The sequence below is a fragment of the Scomber japonicus genome, chromosome 13, assembly GCF_027409825.1.
Source record: "Scomber japonicus isolate fScoJap1 chromosome 13, fScoJap1.pri, whole genome shotgun sequence".
NCBI lineage: Eukaryota > Metazoa > Chordata > Actinopteri > Scombriformes > Scombridae > Scomber > Scomber japonicus.
The window spans coordinates 26,771,460-26,785,083 of record NC_070590.1 but is presented as its reverse complement, the minus strand read 5'-3'; the positions used below and the strand labels follow the sequence as shown (position 1 = coordinate 26,785,083).

At 42.4% G+C, this 13,624-nt stretch overlaps 1 protein-coding gene across 1 annotated transcript; it reads left to right on the top strand.

Annotated features, from left to right (window-relative positions):
• The first annotated feature begins 1,866 nt into the window (after positions 1-1,866).
• wscd1b (WSC domain containing 1b) lies at positions 1,867-13,328 on the top strand. Its single transcript, XM_053332300.1, has 8 exons — positions 1,867-2,257; positions 7,519-7,633; positions 8,741-8,925; positions 10,519-10,640; positions 11,092-11,281; positions 11,671-11,835; positions 11,934-12,134; positions 12,976-13,328. The coding sequence occupies exons 1-8, from the start codon at positions 1,867-1,869 to the stop codon at positions 13,326-13,328; spliced, it is 1,722 nt and encodes a 573-aa protein (XP_053188275.1).
• Positions 13,329-13,624: the final 296 nt, after the last annotated feature.

The following is a 13,624-nucleotide window of genomic DNA, read 5'->3' as shown; positions in this document are numbered from 1 at the left end:
TATATCGCCGTGCCAGCCTTTCAGAGCGACGGAGAGCAGCACTACAGAGAGAGAGAGAGAGAGAGAGAGAGAGAGAGAGAGAGAGCGCGCTTATATAACACAAGCTCTGGGAAATGCTGGAGAGCTGAGGGGACCTTCAGTGGACAATAAGCGAGGGGAAAACAGCGATCGTACCGGCCGTAAACTGATAAGTGATCGCGGGATACAGAGATGCAGTGCGTAATACTCCACTGCTGAAGGTAAGCCCGCATGTTCTTATTTAAATATCCTATACTGTAAATGGTGGAGAGACACAGTGAGAGAGGGGGTTTTATAAGATGGAAGACCTCGGATTCTTAAATAGGTGATGCGTGTTTACTCTCGCTGTTTATTCGTTTCTCCTCCAGCTCATCCGATCCACGCTCAATCAAACCAGACGTGGGTTTTTTAAATAAAGAATTTGTTGCATGATACTGAGTTATTTTAAACGTAGAAATGTTGCTGTTGAAACACAACTTGAGCACTCTGACTTGATCATTGTGCAAACTGTTGCTTCTATCCTCGGGAGCACCGCACCCCTACTTTTTTTTTTTTTTTTTTGGAGGGAGGGGGGATGTAGGCTACAGTATATGTGTGTGTGTGTGTGTGAGAGAGAGAGAGTGCATAAGACAGTCCACAAGAGGCCTGAGATGAAAAGTGGAGCTGAAGGGCATGACGGTGTGTGACGGCCACTGAGACGATGAGGCATTAATGGATATCATCAGATAGATGAGAAGGAGGGGAGACTGTGTTTGTTGCACTCACAGCCGGGAATCTCTATAGGCTGCACGTCCAAAAAATCAGCTGTGCCCATAAAAAAGGTGACAAGCCAAGTGACCATCGTGACAGAAAACAGGCAAAAAACACACAAGAGCAGAGCGTGTCAGGACTGCACTTCACCGCTCCTCTCTGTAAAGTATCAGTGAATACTATTGTGTGTTTGACGTAATAATTACTCAGACATCTTCAGCAGCTGACATCTCACCCCTGCATGTTTTTTGGACTCATCATCACTTATTCATCTCTCCACAGATGAGGCCAGATATGGTCCGCATGCCACTATGATAATCCCCATTTCATAAGCACTCCTAATGCGCTCTCCAGACAGTTTTTTCAAAAAATATTATCACATGATGTCATTTCACTCTGATAACTGAGACTTAGATTGTGAAGCTTGCCGGTGTTAAGACAAATATGATCTAACAGAGAATCCGGGTTAAAAGCAGGATTAGTAAATGGTTGGATTAATATCCTAATTTTCCTCCAAAAAGCTGATTTTGTTTGTGGTAGGGTATCACAATCCCCAACAAGATAAATAAATAATAATAAATAAAACAGGAATTTCAGAAGACAACTTCAGGCAGTGGTTCTGAATTGAAAACAAATGGCAGGAATGACAGCAACAAAGCAGCAGAACACCACGGAATGTGTTGCAAGATGCTGCAAGACAGAAATACAAGCCCATATGTCAACATGGGCTGTGCATCTAATCCGCCAGGGACATATTTCCCCTTTGATTGTGCCCACATACAGAGAAATACACTTGTGCTTTAAAAGGCTTATGGCTTTTTTTTCTGTGCCTCAGATTTCCCCTTAAGGATCATCCTGGAGTCAGTGACCACAGCCTTGGATATTATATCCCTCTCTGTTCCTACACATCCATTGTTCCACTGCTGCTATTGGACTCTGTGGCAATGAAGATGCAACACCAAATATCTACGCCGTTGCCAGATGTTGCAGGTCTTTCCAATATTTTGATGTTGTAAGTAGGTTAACAGGATCGGTTCTCTCATTCCTAATCCATAAAATGGCCTTCAACTGAGGTGAGAGACAGGAACCGCTGTGGGAATGGTGGCCCCCTTCTACAGACTGCACTGCTTCCTGAAGCGGGCTCAGATGCTGCTGCTCTGCCTGGGCATAGCCTATCTGATGGCAGGCAGCATCCTGCTCCTGCAGCGCTCCAGCATCCGAGTATCCCAGCCGAACCTCGCGGGCCTGCCACCCCTGCTGTCCCTCGCGGCACCTCCCACCGTCCTCAGGGCCATAGGCTTGGGTGTGAGGGCACGCTCCAGATGGGCCACTGTTCAGTCTGTGTCCGGAGGGGGAGCCAAGGCAGGGCGACACTCGCCCGCTTCACGGAGCCTGGGGGTCCAACACTTGCATCACCGCTGGTTTCACAATCTACTGCCAGAGAGTCCAGAGCAGAGAGTTTCTCTCCACAGGAGCAGCAGACTCAAAGGTAACTAACTACACAGAGCTGGCAGCTGTTAATATGAATGCTTTCAGTTAATAAAATGTGATAGTTTATAAAATTGGATTAGTTTTTTTATGTAGTCAAAGTCTCTTCTCCAAAAGATCACTACTGATTTAGATTTGGTCTCGCTTAATACTGTGCGACTCACAATGGACAGTAAAAACAGATCAAAATCCAACCACCAGAGATGATATGCTTTATTTATTATTTAGTCAAAAACAGACACCTACATTACCCATAATATATCTTAACTGCTGAAAGTTCAGAGATGCATGTGTGCAGTAGATACTATTGTAGCCTGGAGGTGCTCGCCTCCAGCAGAGATACGAAGTGGTCTACAGAGGTCTAACTCCACACCCCCACATTGTTTTCATTTTACTCACTTGCAGTCTTCAGCCCCAACCTACGCTGACTCAAGTGACATCACTTGAGGCAGTTTATCAGCTTTCACTCAGCTACCTCTGGAGCCACAAAAAAGGCTTTTATACTACTATATTCACACATGCAGTATACTCCTCAAACCCTGAATAACACACTGATCACCTTTAAAAACTGACTTGCAGCTTCATAAGAATCTCTATTACCAACTGTAGCCAGCAGGCAAAAGAAGCCAGGGAACCAGTGTTAACGTTAACGTGACCATTAGCCATTGCTTGCCCTAATTACATCAAGTAGTGTGCAAGTGAGGTGCTAACAAAATGAAAGTGATAGCTAAGCCAAGCGGATACTATTTTTAGTTAGCTGAGCAGCAATGTTTGAATACAAAAATGAATAGCAGTCTTTACTACAAACTACTACTGTCTTATTTTTCCAACACTCATGCACCACCAGTATGTCTGACTGGTGGTTGTGTGGCCTCATGACAACAGCTAATGTGGTTTAGCCAATCATTAACTGCCCTTGTATATCTGCAGCCAAGGTTGTGTGCCTCTGTTGCCTTTAAAGCTCTCTGAACCATAACACTAGATTGCTGTTATCTGAAATAGAGCAGTGGAAAGGAAGGATGTGTGAGATTGAAATATCCCATTGAAGACTTGTTGACTGAGACAGTGGTTTTCCTGGTGAATAATATATGAAGGAACAAAATATACAAGTTTATTTTCTATTTTGTAATTTGCTCTTTTTTCTTTTTTGAGCTCAGATGGCCCGGAGCCGAGGTAATGCACGCTCTGCACAGGCTCAACAACAGGCTTCATTGTACATTCATGAACAGATAATCATGACCTTAAAACATTTAGAAGAGCTTCATTATACATTTATATGACATTTTACGTGTGGATGCTTCTGATCTTGTAGAGATGACGGATAGTGCTCACTGATCCTCTAGAAACCAGAGAAAAAGGCACAAACCCAAGTAGCTTCTGGAGAATAAATAAGCAATCAAGAAGATAAAAAAACAATATAATTCCTTTACATGTGCTCTTGTCTGATGCCTTCAATACTACACAACAATTTGAAGATATCCTTGATTAATCTATTGTTTAACGACGCCTGTCAGAGCTTTTTGCCGTTTAGTTTAAATGATGGAACACAATGGAATTATCTCCAGTGGAACATTTGTTCTTCTGGCTCCTTCATGAAAAGCGTTCTGCAAGAGCTCTTAATCCTTTTTTAAACAGACACTACATAACTGCTCAGTCACTAACAAGTGCGATACACATGAAAGATGTTGGATGCAGGAGTGAGATCGGTTGTACTAACTGCCATCTGGCAAAGGTTCTTTTTTTTTTTTTTTAAGTATTAGCCAGGACACAGAATTAAATTACCCGGGTCTATTGTGCCACATGTCCCAGAGGAGTAACCAGTTGGAGGGTTTCAGGGAAAAAGCTTCGTAATATCTTCCATAAATTTCCATACTGTAGTACACCTATAAAGAGTATGTGCATTTATCAGATTCAGTTAGAAACAATTGTGAAGAGAAATCAATTGTAAGCTGTTTTGAAAATCAATTATTTTTTTAATCTTTTAAAGCAATACTGTGACACTTTGGGAAATACGCTTATTTGCTTTTGTTGCTAGTTAATTGAGAAGATTGACAACACAAAACTAACATAAGGCTGCTTAACTTAGCTTAGCATAAAGACTGGAGGCAGGGGGAACAGCTGTATGGCTGCTGCTAGGTGGATTTTATCACTGTCAGACAGAGCCAGGCTAGCTTGTTTCCCCTGTTTCAAATCTTAATGCTAAGCTAAGTATCTCCTAGCTGTGACTTCATGTGAGCATATAGGCATGACAGGAATCAATCTTCTCATCTAACTCTCATCTAGAAAGTGAATATGTGCATTTACCAAAAAACACCTTGATCAGTAATGAAAGTAGTGCAGTGTCAAATATCGTCCCTGAAGTCTTTCTGAAACAAAAGACCCACTTCAATGAAGGCGGAGAAATGAAGATGCTAGTAAAGTGTTTGTAGTCTCTGTAAGTCAAGTACAAATGATAAGATGCTAAAACAAGACTATAATAAGCTGTTCAACTACGTTTTGCAGTCATTTTAAACAGCTCTTATCTATCCAACACTATCTTGTTACCCATAGCTCACAGCTGATGTCATGCATCTGTTAGACTCTACTGTGGAAAGTATTGGAAAAGAAAAGAAAAGTATGAAAAACATAGAACATCCTATAATCTACGAGACTGAAGGCCTGCAGTTCAAATCAAATATTTGATCTATCATGTCTTCAGGTCTTGTTTGCCATTCAATTTTTTATTTTTGTCCTTATTTGATCTTTATTCATCTGACACACTGCACACAGCAGTAATAACATTACACGGCTGGGTGGAAAAGTTTGCACATGCGTTTCCACTCTCGGATATTCATAGATTCAGGAGACCTATACCTATTCAAACATTTTATAATAAAAGTGTGAGATGCATACTACTTTTGTGTCTGCTGCCAGAAAAATCTTGTGCCTCGCAGGGATGAGTCACAAATTCCTTGATATGTAAAGTACATATCAGAAGTATTACATGGGCAGAGATGTGCAGAGGGATCAGAAGTGAGAAATATTACAGGGGTTGCACAGCAGGAGCTGAACTCTTTCAATATTTAATTTTTTCATCAAGTTTGTGTTGATTCTGCAAAGTTTTACAGATGTGCAGGTTGATCCGGTTGTAAATTGATGGATTTATGAAACTCATGCAGTCATGTATGTATTTAGGATTTTTCAGTATTAAGACACCTTGTTGAGTTGATCCTCTCTGACTCTGGCTAGGGTCAGCACACCACATGTTGAAGCCCCTGCGCTGTGGTTTCCATGAATCCTCACATCTGTGATAGTAAGGATATAATAGACAGCCAGCTGAGAGAACACCTCGGCCCAGCGTAAAAGACACACACACACTACACGTGCTACCTCTGTTAGTGGCACATATCCTCATGCTTGGTCATCCTATCATTAGCCTTCTCCGTCCAATCCTTCAGGGAAGAATCAGCTCCAGGACAGCCATCTGTCTTCGTGTTTAAGAAAGCGGCACAGTGTCAGATCTGACCACAGTAGCTTCTATGATGTCTGGGAATTTGGGCTGCTTCTCTCCATTAACCCCCCAACTGCAGCTGCCGGGGGGCCTCTTTTGCTTTGATTAAAGCAATGACAAGGTAGGGGGGGCTCACCTTAGGTGACGCCTCCCGAGATGGTCCTTTCCTCAGACTTTGCCTGTGCCCGTCTTTCTTATTGCTTTCAAGCGGCAGCAGCTGCTGGTGTTCTCCAGCGTTAGTCTCTTGAGGCAAAGACGGCTGGTGACTCAGCCTCGCCCAAGCACAACAGCCTGGATGGGCTTCAGAGGACATCGCGGACTGATTGAATCAAATTTGATATGGTGATGCTGGGCCTGCCAGAGATTTCACGCTCCGTGGCTTGCTTCCATCTTGTCTGTACACCTTACTGCTACTTCTCTTCAATCCTAAGAGCATGTATCTTCTCCAACACTCTTTAAATCATTTCATATCATTACGCTGGTAGTAAACAGAAAAAAGGGGAGCTGGATCCTCAATGTCCTTGAAACCTTTAAAACGTGTGAATACAGATTTACTCAAGGGATTCTGAAATAAACCCAAACGCCATTAATGAGGAATTATCTGCATGTGACAGATAGACTGTAACCTGTTCACAACTGGATGGTCATGAGGGAGTAAAAAAAACATGCATATAACCTAAAAATAATACGGCCTCAGACCCAAGGGGCGAGATGTAAATGAAGCATGCACACAAAAGAAATGCATAAGCTCGACTCCGCACTGAGACTGGTATTTATAAAAAAGACTTTTATGTGTTAGCCGAGCATGAGTTTGATGTAGCAATGAAGCAAAGACAAGGATAACATCAAAGGCTGAATTTGGGTGACATTTTTTATGGTGAGCCTTAATCTTGTCAGCACATCATAATAGTCTGTGGTAGCCTATTATTTGTTCTAGTCTTCTTTCTGCGGGACTGATTGTTATTCTAGAGCCAGTACATAGTTTTCACAGTACTACAGGAATAAGTGGAATATATACTGGATGATAAATGAAGTCTGGTCTTGTTATAAATTAGTTGGATATTATGACTCACGATACAGTGAGTAACTGATGATGACGCAAAGACTGCATTGGCACTCTTACAGGACGTTGCCAGTGCCAGACAAAAGACAAGTCTGGTTTGTGTCCAAATCGAGTTTAAGAGGAGCGTGTCAACATCCATTTATGGCTAATTGTGAAAATGCGATTTTTGGAATTTTGGGGTTTAACACTGACCGAGGCAGCCAATGTCATTTTGAATTTTTTTTTAACTTTGAGAAACAATGATTAAACCTGATGACCTGAGCAACCATCTTCATATTTGATGTGACTTTTGTTATTAGGGCTTCAAATGTTTGATTATTTTCATTTATCTGTCAATTAAATTTTTTTATTGATCAGTAGTGTAGTCACTAAAATGTCAGCAAATTCCCATTACTATTTCCCAGACAACTTCAAATTGTATGTTTTATCCAACTAACAATCTAAAATCCAAAGATATTCTATTTATAATCATGTGAAACAAAAGAAAAGCGTGAGTTTCACATTTGAAATGCAGGAAACTCAATGTTTAGGTTGTTTTAACTTAAAATTACTTAATGAGTAATTTATTGTCAGTTCAGTTGTTTATAGACACACTATTTGATCAACTGGCAAATTATTTCAGGAAAAAATGAGTGTTTTTGCTGAGTGAGGGAATTTTTCAATCTCTCCGTTTTTTTCACACTTTTTTTCTTTTTTTTGACACATGCAGGAACCTACATGGGCTGCTTCCTGCACAACGCCAGCGATCGAGCCCTCGGAGGAACCATGCTTTATGACCTGCGCAAAATGACCAGCTCTCTGTGTCAAGACACCTGCTCGGAAAGGTAATGTGTTCGCGGCGGGCTCCTGTGAAGGGGCCACAGAAGGCCCGCTGTTTGAGTAAACGCTTTGGATCTCAGTCTCCTCCATGAATGCCTCCTGTGTTTTCGGGGGCCTGAGCCGAGAGCCAGGTGGCTGGATGACAGTAAATGATGAGGGGGGTGAGATGGAGCGAGAGAGAGAGAGCGAGAGAGAGAGAGGGAAGGAGGGAGGGGAAGGTGGTGGAGAGTAAGGAGCAGGACAGGCTGGATCTGTTGCAGAAGGAAGAAGGGAGGTGTGTATGTGTGAGAAAAAGCTTAATGAGCTGACAGCAGTAGGTGAATAACGTGATGGTGAGGTACGTACGTTCCTGTGGCCGTGGTGTGAAAATCGTCAGGTTTGGTCAGGGTGTGCAGCACTGCAGCATTGAAAACGTGGAGAGATTTTTATTTTTTTTCAAAGCCAACTCAAGGAATGACCTGTTTGAATTATTCCTTTTAATATCTTGAAGGAAGCAGTGTAGCCCTGATGAAACAGAGCAGCAGAGGACAGATGGATGCCGTCAGACTGAGAGTTGATGCTCACATCTGAAGCTCACTGAGCCCCCCCACACACACACACACACACCCACATGGAAAAAACGCTCATGCTCGTTACCTGAGCGGGCCAATTACAGCGATGAGCAAAAAAAAAAAAAAAAAGTAAAAAGTCAAGGCAATTTATGAGGGAAGCTTCAAAAGGACATATATGAAAAGGTCAATTTTGATGAGGTCTCCCATCTTTTTCCTTAGATGGGAGGATAGAGATGGAGGGAGAGGAGGGGATGAGTCATAACAGCCCTGATATGTAAAAGCGCAGATCAGAGGTGACCGGAGTTCAGCTGGAAAAAGACATTACACGGTCAGATGAGTGCAGAAGGGAGAAGTTCCGACAAATATCACAGGGGACGCACCGTGCCGCAGAGATGATGCTGGGAAGTTTGAGTTTAAATGATAAGTTTGAAATGTTAACTACTGTCCTGTGGGATGGCTTAGCCTGAGGGCAATAGCTGGAGGTTATGGATTGATTGAGCTGTGTGTCTATTTGTGTGTGTGTGTGTGTGTGTGTGTGTGTGTGTGTGTGTGTGTGGCTAGTGGGTACCAGTTTGCAGGTCTGGAGTATGGAGCTGAATGCCACTGCGGGAACCGGATCAGTAGCCCGCGGGCTCCTGAAGAGGACTGTAGTCTGGTGTGTCGGGGTGAGAGGGGGTCCCCATGTGGCGGCGTGGGTCGTCTTTCCATTTACAAGGTGGAGGAGCAGCTGCCGGGTCACAGGAAATGTGAGTCAACATCCCCTCGGGGTACACGCAGGACAGTTTCTATTTATTTTTTGCACAAGCTGCACAGTGGGTGAAAAAAATGACTGAACTGAAAAAATATGCCAATTATTAAAATTCTGTTCAAAAGGAATACTCGCTTTTACATTTCGAAGGATGAAAGCACACACATGACATGATGTATTCATTCTGTTTTTCAATTTTAGTCATATGTACTATTCAATATCTTTAGAGAGAGAAGGTATTCAGGTGAGAGACAGCCAGCTTCCGCTCTCCGTTAAAAGCTGAAAACCAAACACACTAATTTGACTTCTTTTAGTCATTCAGTGCGTGTTGACAGCTGTGTTGGACCTGTGTTGAAAGTGACAAATATTTCCATCACTGCTCTGACAGGCGTAATTTCTGAATGCTGTGCACCTTGAACTATCACATTCAGGAAAAAGTGATGTGTAACTATGACAACCGGTAGCAGTGAGCAGCATATTTTACAGAGTTTTCATTACCGTGATTTAGATGTTTATTCTTCTATTTTGTCATTATGGAATAGTAGTTCATGTAAAAGCCGGTTCATTTTTTATACACACTTTGGAGCACTGAATGTGTATTAATCCACAGCTGAACAACCCCAACAAATGCACTATTCACTCATGTTTGATTCGTTTTATTATTTTAGTTCATTAATGAGCCCTTTAAAATGCTTTATTGTCCCGTTTTATCATTATTATTATTATTATTATTATAGATTCTGTCTGGACTAACACATTGATTTGTCTTTACATTGGATTTGTTGAGAAATATAGAAAATCAGCAGCTCTACCCTATAAAATTCTTTGTTGTATTTCACTTTGTTTTCTTGTTCATAGTGCAAAATCATTTGGCCAAAGTGGATGAGTCGAGACATCCAAATGAGTGATGGGACTCTATGCTGCTTTGTTGCAGTCATACTTCCCGATTTCGGCTGATAAAACAGACGCAGCTTTGCATAAAATCATGCTTAGCACAGCTTTAAACTTGATATATGACATATGTTGAAGATCTCTTCAGTGGATAATATTCTATAAGGAGGAAACTGAAGCGTAGACAACTTGATATGAATACTTACACACTGTAGTCACATTATTACAAGATACAAGATTATAAAGATATGAAAGAAACATGTCAGCACATACCCAACTGTTACAACTATGTATAGGTCTTTAAAAACCAAAACACATTCTTTAGATCTTGTTGTCAAAGTCAAATATTTGATATCATATAGAGTATTAATATTTTTGCTTGGAAGGTCCAGTGTGTCTGGAGAGTTGCAGCTGAATTGTGAAAGCATTATAATACCATAATTCAAGTTAAGTATAGAAATATAATCAAGGCAGAAATATGTTGGGAAAAAATGGTCATTTAAATTCAACACTGATGCCAAATAAGCCATTTTTTTGGAAAATCTGTCCATTTATTTATCAGTAAGGCCTTTATGTGCCCAGTCGCTGATTGATGGAGGTGAATCCTATCAAATACATTTTTACTATAATGCCAATAGTGCGCAGTGCAGTGTGTGCAGGCTAATTTTTCTCTCATCCATGTGTGTTTTTCTCTTCCCAGTCAGGAACGTTCACTACCGCGGTTGCTTCAAGTTGCCGAAGAACACCCTCAGCACTTTTCCCATCTACTCCTTACAGCCCAACCTCACCACGCAGTCCTGCATCGAGACCTGCACGGACAAGGTTCGAATTAGTTCCCTAAAATTAGTGACCATCAATTGATCGAACACAGCTCTCTGTAGTGTGTACTGGCAGCTCCTTGTTCCCAGGAGAGGAGATAGCTAAAAGAGAGTGTCTCCACTCTGACCAGATCACACAGATCTTTGGATTTTGCTGAATACTTGCGGTTGAATGTGTCTCTAATGAGAAGGATAAAGTCTGGATCCTGCACTGAGATGTGACTGCATGCAGCTGTGTCTCCTCTTAAAAAACAGAAATGTCTGGCATGAATATTGCATGTCATCTGGTCGTGGCTGCAATTTGATTAATTCACACTATGTGCATGTATATCTGTCTGTGTGATAATGAAGAACTTCTCCAAATAAATTCACTGCACTATCTGTCCTGGTGCGTTGGAGTGGAGATGTGATGCAGACTCTCCTGCTGAAGTCTTTGTGCTTTTGGTTTTATATAGGAGCTCCTGCTGGCTGTGTTCAAGAACCCGCACTGTTTCTGTACATGGACATCCTCCCTCTTTAATATCAACCAGCAGTCTGACAACCAGCAGTGTACAGGGAACACTGGTCTGAACCACACCGGCACATCCTCAGCCACAGCTCCCTCTGAGCATGGCTATTACCAGGTGTATCACACACCTGTCCTCGGTGAGATATTTGAGTACTACCTTTGGTCAGTCATCTGCATGAGACTGGTTCCTGTTTAAAACCAAACTCCAGTCGTGTAAAGCCTTGTGCAGATTGGTTTAACAGAGGGAGATGGGACAATGCAATAATTACTAGACCGTGTCTGCATTTTAATCCTGTTCCATTCTGCCATGTCTGTAATTTTTACGGATCACACGCAGCAGTTAAAGTTCCAGCCTCTCTCCTCTCCTCCTGTAAAACGGCCTGTAAAAATAACAGATAAAAGCAGTCTATTATTCCCTCACAGTGTTTTGAGTTCTACGCATTCTTACTTTCTGATATATTCTGACGTGGTACGGTTCTGCTTCAATTTTTAACTAAACCTCAAAACATCAATTCTGTCCCTCTAGACTCCAGGTGCAAAGAGAGGATGTTTCTGCCTCAGAGATCCAGCTCCCTGGTGGCTCTTTCCAGTTTTCCTGGTGCAGGCAACACCTGGGTACGTCACCTGATCGAGCTCGTGACCGGCTACTACACTGGCAGCTTCTATTTCGACGGCACACTGTACAACAGAGGTGGGGAGGGTGCTGCTCCGCTGTTCAAACAAGTGAGCACTCAGTGAGATATGGCCTTGCAGCTGACCGTTATCACTTCATTTATTCATTGGTACAAGGTTTCAAAGGAGAGAAGGACTACTGGAAGAGCGGCCGCAGCGTCTGCGTAAAGACCCACGAGAGCGGTCAGAAGGAGATCGAGGTGTTCGACTCTGCCATCCTGCTGATTCGAAACCCCTACCGGTCCCTCATTGCTGAATTCAACCGCAAGTGCGCCGGACATTTAGGACACGCCACAGACGCACAGTGGAAAAGCAAAGGTAACACACTAAGATATAATGACTGAGTGGTTCTGACTCTGCTGAAAGTTACTGTAGTTCCTGCTGCATAATGTCCTGCTGCTGATGTGACAACGGTAGGCCAGAGGGCGTCTTTTGATTGTTACAGCGAGTACATCATGAAGCCGTTAAGATTCCACATTTAAGGCGAAGACCGCACTCTTTAGTATTAAACAGCTTTAGTATACAGTTGTTCTGTCTGAAAGGTTTTCTATTAAGCGGTTTAAACTCAGGAAGAAAGAGTTTTCATGTTGAACACAGACTGGGAAATATAATACTTCAGATTGACATTCCTTCCCTGTAGCGTAAAACTAGGCAGTTTTGACTTTTAGATCCAATACAATACAATGAAATTGAAGGGGATTGCTTTTGTAGTACTCATGACATCAAATAATGACATGTTAAATAACTACACTTTCCTCACATAATCCTGCTGTTTGTCAGCAGTTGTCTTTGGAACAACTTTCCACTGAAGAAACAGTCCTTATGAAAACTGTTGATGGTACCTTCTGTGGTCCATAGGGATATAGTCCACATACCTGTAACTATTTCTGGATCTTTTTGCTATTTTTGATGTTGTTTGGGTGAAATGATTAGTTAAATAAATTAGTCCTAACATCATGTTTGTCCCTTAAGTTATTTTCTGTGTTACAAAAATTTAACTTATTTTCCCAAATCCACAGTGGCACCTAAAGACAAAACATAAACAAAAGTACACACACTAAACATATTGTAGCAAATATTACTGCACAAACTACAATTTGTAGCATTTCTTTAATGCTAATGCTTTTGTTTTTATGTCTTTTGTCTCTTTCACTTGCAGAGTGGCCAGAGTTTGTCTCCAGCTACGCCCCCTGGTGGGCGTCCCACGCTCTGAGCTGGCTGAAGTTTGGGCGCCGCCTGCTGGTGGTGCATTACGAGGAGCTGCAGAGGGCTCTCCTCCCACAGTTGCGTGTCATCACAGCCTTTCTGAACGTCACTCTAACTGAAGAAAGGCTGCTTTGTGCCCAGAGCAACCAAGACGGTCATTTCAAACGCTCCGGGGCCCAGCGACCCTCCTTTGACCCATTTACCCCTGACATGAGACAGATGATTGACTCCTTCATTGGTACTGTTGACCAGGCACTGCAGAGCAGGAACATTAGCGGACTTCCACAAGAATACCTCCCCAGATGATGAAATGAAAAGGTCATACGTGTAGTTCTTTTAACTGACTGGTTCACCAGGGGTTTGCCAGAGAGAGGTTCTTCACCAAGTGCTCTGTGGGGAACACACACGCACGCACACACACAAACACACATGCAGGCTGATGTAAGTGGACCAGCTGACACTTTGATAAGCCTGATGCTCTGTGAATGGCTGGAGAGTCACAAAAACATGCTGGAGGTCACTGGAAAGAACATGACAATTCATTGTGAAATCCAATGGGGAACACGGACGTCTGTGATGAAAGCTTCAGGGCAGGAAGTGCC

Bases quoted from the DNA above. Each gene is read 5' to 3' on its own strand.
- wscd1b (XM_053332300.1), top strand. From the start codon at position 1,867: ATGGTGGCCCCCTTCTACAGACTGCACTGCTTCCTGAAGCGGGCTCAG. The intron at 10,641-11,091 runs GTTCGAATTAGT...GGTTTTATATAG, and splicing joins TCGAGACCTGCACGGACAAG to GAGCTCCTGCTGGCTGTGTT. The intron at 12,135-12,975 runs GTAACACACTAA...TTTCACTTGCAG, and splicing joins CGCACAGTGGAAAAGCAAAG to AGTGGCCAGAGTTTGTCTCC.